Source organism: Vicugna pacos, chromosome 8, assembly GCF_048564905.1.
Source record: "Vicugna pacos chromosome 8, VicPac4, whole genome shotgun sequence".
NCBI classification, from domain to species: domain Eukaryota; kingdom Metazoa; phylum Chordata; class Mammalia; order Artiodactyla; family Camelidae; genus Vicugna; species Vicugna pacos.
In genome coordinates this window covers 72200175-72218318 of record NC_132994.1, presented here as the reverse complement: position 1 = coordinate 72218318, position 18144 = coordinate 72200175, and the positions used below count along the sequence as shown (strand labels likewise).

The 18144-nt window shown below is 44.0% G+C and overlaps 1 protein-coding gene across 1 annotated transcript in view; it reads left to right on the top strand.

The window, feature by feature from the left end:
• The window catches only part of SLC22A2 (solute carrier family 22 member 2), a 34989-nt gene extending 33734 nt beyond the window's left edge, over window positions 1-1255 (top strand). Inside the window, exon 11 of the mRNA XM_072966344.1 lies at window positions 1168-1255. Coding sequence (XP_072822445.1) covers window positions 1168-1234 — 67 coding nt within the window. The 3' untranslated portion in view covers window positions 1235-1255. The remainder of the gene's footprint in view (window positions 1-1167) is intronic.
• Window positions 1256-18144: the final 16889 nt, after the last annotated feature.

Sequence of the window (18144 nt, the reverse complement as noted above, 5' to 3'; positions counted from 1 at the left end):
CTGCTGTTGCTGCTGCTATTGTTCCTGTTGCTGCTATTGTTCCTGTTGCTGCTATTGTTCCTGTTGCTGCTGTTGTTGATGTTGCTGTTGCTGCTGCTGTTGCCGTTGTTGCTGTTGCTATTGCTGCTGCTGCTGTTGTTATGGCTGTTGTTGCTGTTGCTGCTGCTATTGTTTCTGTTGCTGTTATTGCTCCTGCTGCTGTTGTTACCATTGCTGTTGTTGCTGTTACTGCTGTTGTTGCCATTGCTGTTGCTGCTGTTGCTGCTGCTGTTGTTGTGACTGTTGTTGCCATTGCTGTTGTTGCTGTTGTTGCTATTGTTGCTGTTGTTGCTGTTGCTGCTGCTGCTGGTCCTGTTGCCATTGCTGTTATTGGTGCTGTTGTTGCTGCTGTTGGCATGGAGACCCAGGGAGCTCTGCAGACGTGCTTGGGCCCACACATCTGGCTCCTGAGAGGATCCCAGTACCACTGGGTGATTCAAGTGAGCTGCTGCTACTCTCCCCAGCTCAGACTGGTCCAGAAGCTGAGACAAGACTAAGTATATCTGAGTGACAGGGATTCTGTGGGTAGCTGGCAGACCCAGGAGCAGGCTTGCTCCTGATTTGTATATTACCAAGAGAAACATGTCAGGAGGGCACAGCTGGGAACAGCAAAATGCAGAAAGCAGCATTTCAGCAATGAGTATCAGCAACATCCCGGTGTTCATACAGGCAAGATGTTGAGAAAACTTATGATGTCAGCAGATTTTTAATTTATTTCTTTTACTTGTTGAATGCTGAAAAATAAATAAACTTTGGTAAAAAAATAATTTCTCAAATTCCTTTTGCAGAACTAATGATAACAGTGTCTAGATTTTGCAGGCATCATTTTTAATTGATATAAAATTAAATTTAGACATTTCTAACAGTCTCTATTACAGAGAGGGTTGAAACACCTTAAATAAGGTATGTAGGCCAGTCCCACTCCTAGAAGACAGTTTAAGAACTGCTCCATCCACATTAGCTATTCACCAAGCTCTGTCCATTTTCTGTTTGAGCGTGACCACTAGGGACACTGCAAGATGGACCCTGGACAAAATTTATACTCATTTGTTATTCCACTTACTTATTAACTTTCAGTTTTCTGCTCCTTATAATTTCTTTCTCCCCTCTCCATTTTTATCATTGCAGATCAAGAAAAAACAAAGAAAAGATTATTTACCTCCAAGTCAAGAAACTAGACACCCCACTAAATTAAGAAGAGAGAGCTACTCTGGCCTGCTTTGATAAAACAAGCCCAGAATCAGAGGTTCCTACGCTCATCATAAAACCCATTCAATTCAACCTGACTTCTTTTGAACACTATTAAGCTTGATCAATAACCAAATGGAGTTTGTTGTACTGCTGTATAAAAATCTGCATATGGGACCAGGTCCTGCAGTCTTCTCTTCCTTGAACACTTTTCATGACCTCATCTTATGTAGGTGCCTTAAGAGGGGATGCCAGTACTCCTCAAGACCAATCATTGCCCCCAGATGTGTGCAGAGTAGATTCTAGAATGTCTCAAGGGAAGAATTCAGAAGTCTATCTAGGAAAGAGAGAGCTTACACATGAAAAGAATTTCAAGATTTTGTAAGTTATATCGGCAGAAATCCAGGGAATAGTTTGGGAATGAATTATGATCCTAAGCTCAGGAGGCTGAAACATAATAATGGATCAGGTCACATTCATTGGTATGTGTATTCTGAGCCAAGATTCTAGATTTAAGGTGCTGCCTGGAGCATCTAGCATTGGCTCCAGTAGTTAGCAGATCAACAACATTAGAAAAGATATAAGAGAGGGTGGGATATAGCTCAAGTGGTAGAATGCATGCTTGGTATGCACAAGGTCCTGGGTTCAATCCCCAGTACATCCTCTAAAAACAAATAACAAACCTGATTACCTCCCCCACAAAAACAAAAACAAAAAAAAATATTCCTAGGATTTATACTTTGGAATCTTAAGGCATGGACACCATCAATATTACTGGATGAATCAAAAAAAAAAAAAGATATAAGGGAGTGTTTCCATGATTTGAAATAAGGAGAACTTTTTAGGCAAGAATAGAATCTAAGAGCCATGTGAAAGATTGATTGATCAATGTGACTACCCAAAACAGGACTAAATTAAATGAAGCTAGGTGTGTTGTACACTTGGGGTACCACACACCCCAAGAATAAATTTAATGCATGAGTGACAGGCTTGAGAAAAGATTTGCAACATATATAAAGCATTCAAGGGATTAATATCCAAAAGAAATGGCAGGGGGAATAAATTAGGAGTGTGGGATTAACAGACACTACTATGTATAAATAAATAAATAATGGGGAGCTACTGTAGAGCACAGGGAACTATATTCAATATCATGTAATAACCTATCATGGAAAAGAATCTGAAAAAGAATATATTTAAAACTAAATCACTTTTCTGTACACCTGACACTAACCAACATTGTAAATCAATTATACTTTAATTTAAAAAATAATAAATTTGCATTTCCTTAAAAAAAAAAAAGGAAATAAAGAGCTACTAAAAATCAGTAAGGAAAAGACAATCCTTTAAACACTCCATTAGAAAACAATAATGGTCCAAGAATACCAAGTTATTTATAGAAGTAGCATCAAAAAAAGGTTAAGTTATTGAAAATAAAACATGTGTATTCTCATTGTTAATCAGGGAAATACAAATACCAGTGAAACATTTTTATTCATTGGATTAATTAATAAAATTAACAGCACAATAAAATGGAAAATATCAAGTGTGTATGCAGAGATGAAGAAACTTTCATGCTTCGCTAGCAGTAGTATTAATTGGTATATTCTTTAGAAAAGCAATTTGTCAGCGTCCATCAACATTAGAAACGTGCATATCTATCACCCAACAATCTCACTCCTAGGTCTCTATCTTTGAGAAACACAAATGTGTGCACAGAACCATCTCAGAAGTATTCATTTGTGTCATTTGTTGATGACAGCAAAAATTGGAAATAACAAAAATCCTTAAATATGAAAAATGCTTACATAAACTATGGTGTATTGACTTATCAGTTAAAAAGGAATGAAAATGATTTCTAGCTCCTCCATAGAAAGACTTCCACGATGAAGGGCAAAGATGAGCTTTGGAAGAGTAATGTAAGAAGGAGGGGATGTACATCTAATGATCTAGGGGGAGGCGGTCTGAGACTGGGCAGTGCACGAGGAAAGACTTTAGATTTTTCTGTAATTCTTGCACTTCTATGTTTTGACGTGCATGTGCATGGCATGTTCATGCTGTTTTTAAAAATAAATGATTAACTCTGAAAAATAGTTTCTTTAAATACTAAACATGCGCTTGCAACATCACCTAGTAATTGCATTCCTAGGCATTTATCCCAAAGAAGGGAAACACATGTTCACACAGAATTTCATACACAATTGCTTATGGCAGTTTTTATCTGTAATAGACAAAATCTGGAAATAACCAAAAGGTCCTTCATACCAAGAAATACTCCCCAACAAGACAAAGCAACAAAGCAACAATACACACACAACTGGAGCAGATCTCAAGGGCATTACGCTGAGCGGTAAAAGCCAATCTCAGTCATTCATGAACGGAAGAACTATTGAGATGGAAAACAGATTAGTGGTTAATGATGGTAGTGATTACATAAATCTGCCCATGTGATAAAATGACACCGAAATATTCTCACACATTGCACCAATGTCAGTTTCCTGGTTTTGATATTATACTCTAATCAGACAAAACGAAAACTGTTGGGGGAAACCAGCTGGAGGGAATCCAGGACGTCTCTGTGCTATCTTTGAGACTTCCTGTAAATCTATAGTTATTTCAAAATAAGGTCTTAAAAACTAAATGATTAAAAATACAGTATTTTTAAAAAGTAAATGCTATAGGGGCCCAGAAAATGTCCACACACACACACACACACAAAATCTACAAATAATAAATCAACTATACTTCAATTAAAAAAAATAACACAGAGAGGCGAATACTATTAACAATCTAAACTCCACATTCCTTTTCTGTGTGTCTGGAATTCAACACCATTTTTTACAGTCAGGCAAACAGGTAAGAAGTCAGATTAAAAAGAAGAAAAACAGCTAACATCACGTCAGTGCATTCGTGGACGTGGCCTCCCATAGGTCCCCCAACTACGCCCGGAGGTGGGCTGGGCTGCCGACCTCCTGGAACCCAGCAGCCTCAGGGTGTGTCTGGGGCCTGGTGATCCCCAAAGTCCCCAGCACCCTTGAGGAAAAGAAATAGGTTGGCCGTGCAGACTCTGAGAGGCAACCTGTCAGTGAAAGGGCAGTGGGCTGCTCGCTACAATACCAAGTTCAAGAGAAGACATAGATTTAGGAACAAGTCTAACTGACCCTTGGTCAGCCTGTAACTCAACTAGCAGGTGTAGATGGGTGAACACGCCAGAATGGGGCCACCAAGCCAAGCTGAGGGTTCGTCAGCTGGTTTCACAGAGGGGAAGTGTGCCAGTCAGAGTTCCCCAGAGAAACAGAACACACACACACACACACACACACACACACGCTAAAGGAAATTTTGGCTTACATGATTACAAAGGCTGAGAAGTCCCACGATCTGCTGTCGACAAGCTAGAGACCCAGGAAAGCCAGTACCATTCAGTCCAAGTCTGAAGGCCTGAGGACCAGGGCAGCCGACACAGGAACTCCCAGTCCACGTGCAGAAAACAGGTGTTCCAGCTCAACCGTTGGGCAGGAAGGGAGGCCGGCGGGCAGGGGGCTGTTTTCCTTCCTCCGCTTCCTGTTCGGCCCAGGCCCTCGAGGGACTGAATGACGCCCACTCAGGCCGGGAGGGCATCTCCTTGACTGAGGCCACCGCTTCCAGCGCCGAGCTCCTCCAGAAACACCCTCACAGATGCACCCAGGACTAATGTTCAGTCGGCACCCCAGGGCCCGGTCAAGTTCACACGAAATTAGCCCTCACAGAGGGGTAATCCTGCAAACTGGTTCAGCAGAGGCCGGTTGCGTGAGCTTCTCCTCAGCCCAATGCTGACATTTGAAACAAAACATAGAATTTTCTGTATTTCTCTCACACAAGCCCTGATGAACAGGACACGGTGTGTAACCCAATACCCTGATCAAACCCCAAGAATAAAACTCTCTTCCCTTTGCCCTGTTCGGCAGGTCTTAGCACAGGATCCATGGGTAACCGGGACCCTAGAGCTGCGAGCCTGAGTGACCCCCATTAAGTCCTGGAATCAAAAGTGACTTGGCAAAGGCTTCTTTCCCACAACAGTCTGAATCTACTTTGTCGTCAGACAAATGGGTCTTGGGTTCAAGTTTACTTTCAGATGTCTCTGGCAACAATTGCTTTAAGGCAAGAAGATGCAGAGTCAGAGACACACTCGTCCATCACTCTCCGGCTGCTGTGATTGTCAGGTTTGTGTGGCACCCGTGTGCCTTCATCTGGGTCTTCCCCACCCCGCCCGGAGGGCAACAAATCTTGCACCGCGAGTGCTTTTCCTTAGGCTGGGAGCCCGTGGGGACACCACCTCAAACACGGCTGGCCCTGGCAAAACTGAAGCAGCCACGTCCCAGGGTCCCTTGTCCCTGGGCTGCCTCTCCTCCCTCCCCAGGCCCACCCTCTCCGGCTAATCCAGGGCCCTCTGACACCAAGCAATCTCCCCTCTGGCCCCTTATTGAAAGAGACACACTCCGTAACCCAGACCCAGGGCTCTGTTACAAAGCGACTGTGTGGGCAGAGGATGCTAATCCTGGAAACCAGTCTGGCTGCACTGTGGGAACTGGTGCTTTCCATCCCAGTGCTGTTGGGCATTCGGTCACTTCAGTGCTTGTGGGCCCAGAAACTCTTAAAAAGCAGTAACTCTGAACACCAGGTGCCAGCTGGGATTTCCAGGTCAATGGTTCTGGCCCAGAACTCCCTTCTCGGCTCCAGATGTCTCCACTGAGGGGTCCTGAGGGCTTCCTGCAGACAGCGTTTCTCATGGAGATCTTTACTCCCAATGACAAAAATGTTTATCATCTTTAGATTTTGATAAGAATTCTGAAAAGGCCCGTATCTTCATATCTTGCTTGCACGTTTCCTAAAGCCATCTCTCACGCCCAGGAAAGCATGTGGAATGTTACAAGGGATGTAGCCACAGATGCTCAGTGACGATTTTCACGTCAGGCAGAACTCCTGGGGTCAGGGACAGCCGGAGGCGTAGAGCCCCCCCAGGCCCTGAGCCCCCTAGTTCACAACCCAGCAGGGGCCCAGTTCAAACACAACAAACTGGGGTTATACCCTGCAATGGCCCGCCGCACCAGAGGGCTAACCACGGACTACTAACCAGTCACATCAGGCGCCCAGACAGGATGAACAAGGTGGGTGGAGGAAAGAGCTGGGTAATGACAGCATGGTGTACAGAGCAAGAACGAGCAGGAAGGGTGGGCTGGGGCCCCCCAACCAGAGCTGGTCCTGCTTGCTGAGCGGGGACGTGTCTCCCCACCACCCAGGGAGCTGACACTTAGCTCCAGTGCATGGAATCCACAGACAAAGGAGAAAGTGTGTTTCGTGGGGAGATAGCAGCTGGTCTGGGGGCAATGCCGTGGGTGGTTGAGGTGCAGCGTGTGCAGGAGGGGGGAAGGCAGGCAGAGCAGCCATGGGTGCTCAACCTCGACCTTGTGGGCAGAGCCGGGCAGGAGAGAAAGGATGGGTGGCCGGAGGCATGGAGCCCCAAGTGCTGGCCTGAGCTGGAGCTGGAGAAGCAGGCAGATGAGAGAGGGTTTTGGGAAGGGGGAAAAAAAAAAGGATGCCTGTTAAATATGGGACCAGAGGTTAAAGAGGACTTTAAAAAGAGGGTAGTGATGAGACATCCCACAACAATCTAAGAAAACAAACGCACTGGAAACTAACCCCACACGCCGTGCAGCCCGGGGACACTTCACACGGGAAGGTCCAGGAGCAGGGCTGGAGGCCCTGAGGCCATCAGTACCCTAGAGAACCACACAATAATTTTTACACCTGAAACCACCAGAAATCATAAAAACAGGGTTCGAGTACTTTTTAAGTACTCTTTTGGAAAGCAAGAAAAAATTTAAGGCATTATAGAAACACTTTCATCCAAAACAGTTAAAAGAGGAATAGAGTTCAGTTTCCAGGTAGTGGTAATTTTTAATGCTCTTCTTCATAATTTGGGCATTTCCTCCATTTACTGTCCATGTGTGTATTTTTTAGAAAATATTCGTTAGGCAGTATTTGGTGTATATAAAAGTACATGCATATGTGATAGATGGGTCGCCAATAAAGATTTTCTTCTTGACCTCATCCCTGGTCCAGCCCCCATCTGGACAAAGTAACAACTATTCCAGATTTTTGTCCCTCCCATTTCCTTGCTTTTAATGTGCATCTCACACATACACACACACACACACACACACACACACACACGTATGTATGCATGCTGTTAAAAAACAAAATTCAGTTAAGTACATTTTAAAGATCTAATCAGCTTTAAAGAACAATTCACAATAATATTTAATCATTTTAAATCAATATTTATTGTATTTAAACATAATTTGGGGTCTTTCTTAACCACGTTTGATCCAGTAACTGAAGCAAATAACTACCATTCCATTTTGTTCAAGTGAAATGTACTTTCCTAACCAGGGTAAAATACAATATAATTACTAATCAAGCCAGTTAATAGCCAATGAAAGAAAGATCTTGCAAGCTCCTATTCTATGAAAGCAAACAAACTGTAGTTTAAAAGAAAAAAGGGCATGGGAGCACTTGCGGTTTCCTCAGTCACTGAAGGTTCAAGCTCTCTTGACTCATTAAGAAAGAAGCAACTGTAGTTCAGTTCACCCAATAGTCATTAAAAATTGGAAAGCAATTGGATCCAATGGACTATTTGTTTTTATTGGTTTAAATCAGGTGATGATAATAAAAATCTGGTAATAATTACTTGAAAATGTGACAGAATAAATAACACGTCTTCTTTTTTGAGATACTTTTATAAAACAAAAGTTCTGGTATTGAGGATGGAAAAGAAGATTGCATACGTTACAACTAAACCAAGTCATGTGATTAAACAGAAGAGCAAGAATGTTTCTCACTAACCTCAGAAACTACTAAAAAAAAATCAAGTATTAACCAACAAAGTTTTAAATGGCCAGCTTTGATTAACTGAACTAATGTGTTCTGACAGCTGCTTCTGGGACTAAAGCCACAAGAATACAAACCCCTTTAAATATCTGATGTACTGTGAGGCTAGCCCGTGGCTGAGGCATGAGCTGTCACCACAGTGGGACCAGCCAGAGCAGCTACAAGAGCAGAGGAAAAGGAATGTCCAGGGGGAAACATACATTCTCTTCCATCTACAGACCTTTGGTGAACCCCAGACTTCATGGCACCCTTTGGGGGTCAATCTAAATCAAGATAACCTATATTTGGCTATTGTGCACTCCAAGGTGTGAGCCTTTTCTTCTCTTGGAGAAAGATATTGCAACAAAATACCTGGAAGGACATTCATGGTTGTTTCCCATTTATATTTCGATGCTGGGAAGCCCTGGCAAAACACAAGGCCAGGGCTCAAACCCACCAGAATCTACCAGAGATGAATGTTGGAGATTCTGACAAGACTGAGAGCAGCTAAAAGGAATTTGCCATGAATAGTTTTAGGAGCTTCTAGTTTTAGAACTGTTCCTCTCAATGTGGTCTGTAGGTCTTATTGAAAAACCTCTGCCAATCACAGGGCGCAAGGAAAAAGGGATTAAAATCTACGGGGTAGTGCAAAAGTAGACGCCTTATTGATGTTCACAGCAGCGTTTATTTGACCAGTGCTTATGAAATGTCCACTGTGCGCATGTCCTGTACTGGGCGTAGAGAGTCAACATGGGACAAGAAGATGCTATTCCTGGGTCACGGAGTTCAAGCTGTAGCAGAAGAGAACGCGTTCAACAAGGAGTTAGGTTAAAATGGTGACTCGCACACACTCAGCCAGCACAAGGACTGACAGAGTGCCTGCTTAACAATCGGCAGCCCAGAAGGAGAAACAAGTGCCCCAGGGAGGCCAGACCTTGTCCGGGACCCAAGGCGGACTTCCGCTGAGATTTGCAGGGGAAGCGAAATAACCGGATGGGAGTCACAGGTCAGAGATAACCTAACTCCATCGGTTGCTTGAGACTTTGCCACGTGTGGGGAAAACTCACCTGAGCGCTGCAGTGAAACGCACATAATGTTTACTATCCTGATCACCCTTCAGTTCAGGGGCATGAAGTGCACTCACACTGTTGTCCAGTCATCGCCACCATCCACCTCCAGGACTCTCATCTTCCCAAACTGAAACTCTGTGCCCATTAAGACTCCCCATTTCCCCTCTGCCCAGGCCCTGGCAACCACCATCTACTTTCTGTCTCTGTGAATGTGATGACCCCAGGTCCCTCACGTTAGTGGGACCACACAGTATTTGTCTTTTTGTAGGTTTATTTCACTTAGCATATTGTCCTCAAGGTCCAACCATGTTGCTGAAAATATCAGAATTTCCCTCCTCTTTAAGGCTGAATAATATTCCGTTGTAAGTGCAAGCACGTTTGTCTGTCCATTCACTGATCAGTGGACACGGGTTGCTTTCACTACGTGGCTACCGTCAGTAGTGGTGCTGTGGACACGGGTGGACAAGTATCTCTTCAACACGCTGCTGCTCCCACTTCTTTCGGGATAATACCCAGATGTGGGACTGCTGGGCATATGGTAATTCAGACTCAGTTTTTGAGGAACTGCCACACTGTTTTCCAGAGCAGCTGCACATTTTATGTTCCTGCCAATAGTGCACAAGGATTCCACCTTCTAGATGGACACATTTGTGTGTGTGTGACTGAGATGACGGCCTTTCTATTTAATAGCCCACAGGCCTTGTACAGAATCTTTTTTTTTTTGCCTTTTTTAAAGTTTATTTTTTAAATCTTATTTTATTTAATTTCAAATTTAGGGGGTAATTAGGTTTATTTATTTATTTTGTGTGTGTGTGTGTGATGGAGTTACTGGGGATTGAACCCAGGACCTTGTGCATGCTAAGCACGTGCTCTACCACTGAGCTGTACCCTCCCACCAGAATCATTTTGTATCATCAAGAAACACACTCTGGAAAAGGCAGAGACCTGTATTAAAAAATATTTTTCAATAAATCATATTTTTCTTCAGTTTCCCATTCATACCCATGTTGACAGCCACCAACACACTTGTTCTAATTTTATCGTATGGTATTTATTTGTGTAAATGTGTGTCTTGCAAAGATCCTTGTGCATAAACCATTTAGACTCTGAGCATCGGCTGTCATAAACGGCTTCGATGTTGGCTGACTCTTGTGTGGGAGGCTGCTCCCACCTGGGTAGCGTTACCCACACCCCCATGTTCCATGTCTCATGTCCCACGTCCCGTGGCTGGGACCCTCACACTCAGGAGAGTCTCAGAACTCCACCCACTCCCACAGGCTCTGTTTAGGGCCCCCTGTCAACAAGGGTTGGTACAAAATAAACAAAAACCTCTTCTCCTAGCTGACAACCTAGGCTGCTTTTTCCTTTGCGCCGGGCTGAGTTGGGAGGCCAGGAAAAGTTCATCCCTGGGTCTTCAAAGGAGAGCAGCTGCCGGCATTTTCAGGGGCCTCCTCCAAAGCCCAGCCTGGCTGTCTCCAACTTTCCCAAGTGGGAAATGACCGCCCAGGGCCAGACACTGACACACTATTATCTCAGCTCAAACACATTTGAAAACAACGGTCTTCCCTGTTCTAGGGGCAAGAGGATGCTATTCACCGTGAAGTGCAGTGGGGCAGTCGTTCACTGAACGCGAGGACAAAGGGAACTCTAAAGAAGAGAGTCCCCTTCCCTTCTTATAAATTTGGCTCCAGAAAACTCGGCCAACTTTAACCAGCGGAGCGATTCCTTCTAAAAAATCCCAGAGAAGAGGAGAGTGATTCAGGCCAAGTGTCCCTAATGAAATGAAATCCCATTAAAACTGATTAAACAGGATTCTCTCAAACAGCTCAAACTAGGTACGTCATTGCGCTGCGGTGAGTAAGAGAGTAGAAGACGAGGAGGTCAGACAGGGTCCGGGAGAAGTGAGGAAGGCCTGAGGGAGGCTGGAGTTGTCTTTCCTGCTGTTACTCTGTGTCTGCAGCCGCAGGCAAGCTGAAACAGTAGAGAAGAGGGGTGAGAGCAGGGCTATTGCCGAGATGAGAGACATATTTCCTTTTATTAGCTAAGCGATGCCATTGAAAGACTTTGGCTGCATCTATCCAATTGTCCTTCAGAATATGTTACAAATTAACTCCACCAACACACTCCGGGAGAGTGTGTCTTCCCGCGTCCTTGCTACACCCAGTCTCTCTCGCGCTGCCTCTTTCCCTCACATCCGCACACACACGTGCGCACACACGGTTTTGCAAAGTGAATCAGCAAAGATCACACTTCACAGTTGTTTTGCCTGTGTTTTTTGAGCATTGAAATTGAACACGTTTTCATGTTTCTCAGCAATTTTATTTTTACTGTGATGTGATTATTTCTGTCCTTTGCCCATTTTCTTTTGGGAGATATTCCACTTTTCCTTATTAATCAATAAGAGCTTTTCATATGTTAAGAGTAATAACTCTTTGATTGGCATGGAATCCAGATTGTGTCTTGGGGTTGGTCATTGGACTTTTAGGTTTTTATCTGGGATTTTTCACATATAGAAATTTTTAAAATTTCAGTAGACAAATCTATATGTGTTTTCCTTCATGGCTTCTTGATTGGTATTATATTTAAAAGGTCTTGCCCAAGCCAAAATTATATAAATGTTGACCCATATCGTCTTCTGGGATTTTAAATGATTCTATTTGCCACATTTTAATAATTCAACCAGAATGCATTTGATGTAAATTGAAGGGTATTGTTGAAATTCCCCATCTTCTAGGGGTGTTCAGGACTGTCTCCATGGTAACTTTGGTGAGATTACATTAGGTCTTTTGTCTTGATCCAATAATTCTGGATATCACCACATCTCTGCCATCTTATTACCAAATGTAATACCAAGTACCAAGTTCCAGTGCCGGATGCACCATGAGGCCAAACAACCCATCAGAGTTTGGAGCAGAGAAAGGTTTACTGCAGGGCTGAGCAAGGAAGATGGGGTGGCTCATGCCCAGGAAAACCCCGAACTCCCCAGAGCAATTCAGCAAAGCATATTTAAAGGCCCAGTGAGAGACGAGTGTCCAGGGCGCATGATCAGCTCATGCACAGTTCCCTGATTGGTTGATGCTGAGGTAGCAGGGCAGTCTACACCATCCATCCCTCGGTACCAGAAGGTCTGGGGGCCACGTGATCATGATCATCGAGTAGTTCAATTCTTCTATGGGTTTTTTAACATCTAAAAAACTCAGAAAATATGCATGAGATAGTATTATCTAGATACTTCAGAGAGGAGCTACAGCAGAGGATATGGGGAGGGGGTCTGTCCCAGGAAGGCCCCGTGGGGTCCTGCTCCATTACAATCTGGAAGGAGTTCCCTGCCTCCCTTCCCTTCCCCACACTCCCAGCTTCTCCCAGATTCCATCCCTGACCAAAGAACTCCCCTGCTTTCCATGGAACTCAGACAAGACCTGAAGCGTAGGGGAAAACAACAAGAAGTTTAATACTGACCGTTTCCACTCTACGTGTGCGCATTGCATCTGCGGTGTCCGCTCTCCTTGATTCTCTCACCTTTTGCCCTCCGTGCTCGCTGGCTGCCACTTCCCTCTGTGTTCTAGCAGAACTTCTCAAGCTCATCTTCAAATTCACTAACTCGGGTTTCTGTAATATTCAGTGTGTCTCTGCTGCCGTGCCAGATGTTTTTCCTCTAAAGTGGTGTATCTATTATCAATTTTTTCCCCTTTTCATGACTTCATTATCTTCTAGAAACTTGGAGAGGACAGGAATTAGAGATTTTCTTAAAATCCCCCCTTTTTGGTGGGGGGAACTCTTTTAAAAGGAAATCTTGGCTATGTTATCTCAGGTTCATCACTTCCTCCTGACCTTCTAAATCTTCCCAATGTTTGCTTATGTTTTCTCTGCTCGTGTCTTTTTTGAATATGAAATCTACAATCTTTCCCAGAATTAGTAGCTAAGCTAGTTTCCTGGAGTGTGTTTCTTATTATTAAATGGAAAGGCCACCACCATAGTCACACAAAGAGTGTGTGGGTCATTCTTCAAAGTTTGCAGGTACAGACAAGTGGGTATTAGAAGAGTTTAAATTTGCTGCAAATTGGGTTTCCACCCATCTCTGGCCAGACTGCTCTTTGATTCTTTTGCTCACGATGAGACGGAAACGTTCGAGTATCAAGAGTCTGATGTTGGTTAAAGGATTCCACCTAATCATTTTTCCTAGTTAAATGCAACATCCAAACAATATCTCAATATTACTTGCATTACAAGAGCAGGCGTGGGGCCCTGAGCTGTTGTTCCCACTAGAGGAAGACAAATAAAATAGTGTGCCCACTGCCGAGGGTTGAAATTTGGAAATTGGGAGGCCATTCCACTCCAGCAATTGTAAGTTGAGAAGGCAAAAGTTGTAGCTTGATAAAGAAATTCACTCACAGACTCCCTGAGGTTTAATGGTAATAAGCCTTACCAGACAAAAACAGTAAACTAAGACATAACTCTCCGTCTAAATAGATTGGGGAAGGGGTGTTGTAACCAAGAGGCAGAAAAGTCTTTAAGAACATTGAATAAAAGAATTTACATGCTTTGGGTTAATAAAAATATAATAATAATAATAATAATAATAATAATAATAATAATAATAATAATATTTTATTTTCGGGGAAAGTAATTAGGTTTATCTATTTATGTATGTATTTATTTATTTTAAATGGAGGTACTGGGGATTGAACCCAGGATCTCTTGCATGCTAAGCATGCACTCTATCACTGAGCTATACCCTCCCCCCAACAATTTACATATATTTTTAATCATCCTTCAGTTGGCAAAAAGGGATATACACTCATTCAGGAATCAAGGTATAAATGTATGTATATTCTCTAGTCAAGAAAAAAGAAAAAAATTATTACACAATTACTTAAACTAAATTAGCCCAGCAGGGATCCACCCAAATCTTTCTGCTTCCGTTGTCCCCGGGGACTTCATTTTCTTCGGAAATTACTTTGATCATTTGTTTATTTTTAGTCTGTCTCCCACAACTAGAATTTAAGTTCTTTAAGAGCAAGAGATCTTGTCTTTCTTCTTCTCTAACTGGATCCCCAGTCCCTAAAATTGTCTGGCACATAGTAGATGGTCAATCAATGACTGAGTGAATTAATGGTGGATGGTTGGATTGATGGATTGATCAATGGTTGGAAGCAGCTAAGAGACTTCTTGGGGCATCGTATCCCTTGATTTTGACCTTTATTTACCCAAGACAAAGTGAGTATGGGAATGTGGGTGAGAGAGGTCTGGTTGTACATCCCAACAATCATGATTATCCTGTATGATCCAACAATTCTTAGGGCAAGAGCATTTTTCACTGTCCCCATTGGGAGACCACCATTCATTAGTCTTAGATGGGCCATTAATTCATTCAGTGTATTTCTTTGGTGTTAATTTTTTTTTTGTCATTACCAAGTGCACCATTTTTTTTAACTTACCATCAATTAGCATCTCTGCATTCTTCTGTGCAGTGGCTTGCATACCAGCATTGGCAGAAAATATGCTACTTTTAATTTGAATTAACCAGGATTCCTGCAATAAATGCTAGAATTATCCAGCTTTTCCCCATAGACAGGGATGGTTCAATATTGCACAACTGTCCTTTAGAACAAAGCCAGCAGAGGAAAAGCTTTCAAGGGCCACCTCTATGTCTCACACGAGCCTTTGGAGTGAGGTAGTCTCGTTTGTCCTGGAAATCTATCTTTCTCATCAAAGAGCAGCCTTTGATTTGGGACCCAGAACACCAGGGGTCAGATGTCGTGGGCTGAGTCTCCAGCTTTGAACAACCACAACGATGTCAGGAGCAGCTGGTCCACAGGGACCATACTGGAAAAGGGAAATCTTCCAGAACCTCCCAATTCCAAACGACAGTGTGTCATCAGTTATATTTCCCAAATCCCCAGACAGTAATTCTTCGTGCCCTTGAGTTGGGTCACAGGTTTTCCACCTTATTCTGCCCCCTCCCCAAATAGCCTTTTGGCTGATTGTAATTAGTGGATTAGCATCCAGTGATTCCTTCAAGTTTTCTGAAAAAAGAAGAAGAAGGAGGAGGAGAAGGAGAAAAAGAAGCTATTTTATAAAAAGCATAAATAATACCATTTAAAGCAACATGGGTGGACCTGGAGATTGTCATTCTAAGTGAAGTAAGCCAGAAAGAGAAAGAAAAATACCATACGATATCGCTCATATGTAGAATCAAAAAAAAAAAAAAACACAAATGAACTTATTTACCAAACAGAAACAGACTCACAGACAGAAAACAAACTTACAGTTACCAGAGGGGAAAAGGGGTGGGAAGGGATAAACTGGAAGTTTAAGATTTGCAGATAATAACTAAAATATATAAAATAGATAAACAACAATTTTCTGCTGTATAGCACAGGGAAATGTGTTCAATATCTTGTAGTTACCTATAATGAAAAAGAATATGAAAATGAGTATATGTATCTATGTGTATGACTGAAGCATTATGCTATACACCAGAAATTGGCACAACATTGTAAACTGACTGTACTTCAATTAAAACAATACGTATTATTTTTGGCGCACATGTCTGATTATTGTCTTCCAATTCAATAATCGAGGTACATGTTTGGACTTCCTCCTTAGTGGTGTACCACGCAGTCCCAAGAAGTTGGGCTTCACCAGGTCTCTCTGGATCGTGGGCCATTCACTGTCTGACCAGCACCTGTCCTCACCCTCCCTGACCGTGCCCACAGTAGCATGATGAAGTGGGGAGAGCCTGTGCCGCTAAGAATTTGAGCTTTTCAAGGTCCTAGCCTGATTCACAGTGCCACCTGAAGGTCTGACTATCGTTGCTGTTAGAGTGTGATTGATAAGGCAGGAAGGGACAGTCTCATAATTTCTAATTTTTCAGTATGAGTTAAGAAATTTTATCATTTTGAAATTTTTTTAATCTTAGAAGGTGATAGTTCTGCCCCAGGCACAACTTCTTGGCTTGTTGGGCAGTCAGGCCCACGGGTCACAGCGGGGGCAGTGCCCTGGGCCTCCGTGGCCGCTCAACACCGGCTAGCCCTCCACGCTGCACACGTCATCTTTTCCCCCGTGGACCAGGCAGGTCTGCGTTCTCTACTCCAGACCTGTCGTCTTCATCTTGGATTGAGGCCCTGAAAGATTTGACTTTGGTTTCCAGGTTAGTTTAATTCTGGATGGCCACTTTATTTTAATTTAATAAGGTCAAACCATAGACATGATACGTATTTAAGCATGTGTGAGGACCTTTCCCCATCTGTTTCATACTTGTGACTGTTAACCTGGGTGTTAATCGCAACTTGAATGGCAAAGTCACATTAGTTGTGTTGAACAATTAACAGAATGCGCTATAAACTTTATTAGAAACTCATGTGTGCTTTTTCCTTGGCATAATTCCTATTATTGGAGAAGAGGCAAGATGGCGGAGTAGAAGGACGCTTGTAAGTCACCCTCTCCCACAAATACACCAAGACCCACATCTACAGACCCACTCAGCCAACCAGAGCACCTGCGGAACTCCAACAGATCATCGCCCTCTTCGAAAGATAAAGACGCCAAAAATCTGGTAGGAGAAAAGGAAAAAAGAAAGAACAAAAGGCAAAGCAGCGCGGGACGGGTCCTGCGGGGAGGGAGCGGCAAAGGAGGACTGGCGCTTGCTCGCTGGGTCTCCCCTCTCCAAATGAGAGGCCAGCGGGACGGAGGGGGAGCCTCCGAGGCTCGGATCTGTACAGAGCAGCCCTTGTCTGACAGAACTAAGTTAAACGGGCACAGAGCGTCCCCCCGACACCCAGCCTGAGACGCGGGCCAGCAGCGGCGGGCAGGGCCAGGCTGCACAAGCCGGGCGGAGGACGGGGCAGCTGCACGGAGGCAGCTCCGGGGGACTGCAAGGGGCTGGGCGCCGGGGCTGTGGGTGTACAGGACGGAACAACCTGGGCCCTCCATAAAACAGCAAGGTTGATGTGCTCTCGGGGGAAGGGTGCATACCCCCATCTCTGAAAACACGCGGAAACTTTTCAGGGGAAGAGGGGCGGGGCCCAGGCAGAGCCGCCATATTCTCAGGCGCTCTTGGCTTGGAGCAGGAACGAGGCTGCCCCTCAGCCTTCCCCGAGCCCACCCGCGGAGCGCGACCAGGGCGGAGCGCCGAACCGCCGAACGGGGCGGAGCGCCGGCGCAGAGCGCGCAGCCGCACAGAGCAGCGGAGCTACCGGCGGCGCAGGCAGGGGGAGAGCGGCCCCCCGCCTGTCGGGCAGGAACACAACCCCTGACCGAGGTGCTGGGAGGGGGCACGACCCGCCCTCCTGCCTGGCCAGTCTGCAACATCTGTCTGCGGCATCCAGAGGGACAGTGACCCGCCCGCCCGCAGCAGAGGAGAGCTGCATCTGACCCCGTGTTAGGAGGAGGCGCGATCTGCTTGCCGACAGGTGCTGGGAGCAGCACAGAAGAGGGCGCCAACGGAGGGCCTATGAAAACAAGCTGAGCTTCCAAAACAGGACGAAGACAGAAGGACTTCACATTAAAAGCACACAGACTCCAGGAGAACACCGACAACCCCTTTTTTTTTGTTTTTTTTTTGAGGGGGGTTGTTTTTTGTTTTTGTTTTTGTTTCGTTTTTTTTTACTCTGTTTTTACCTGTTCTATTTTCAATTACTCTCTTAATTTTTACTTCTTAATTCATTTCTATTTCTCTTGGGTTTTGATGTCCTGTTATTGATTAGACACAGGCTTCAAACACATATATTCATCTCCCCACCCCTTTTTTCTTTTTTTTTTTAAGGGTTTTAAAAGGATGTCTCCACCCGATTAATACTCTGCTTCAACCCGCTCTTCTATTATTCATTATACACTGTTTTCAAACCCTCTTTCTCCCTTCTTTTAAAAATCTTTCTCTCTCTCTCTTATTTTTTTCTTTTTTCTTTTTTTTTCTCTTTTTTTTTCTAAGTTCTAT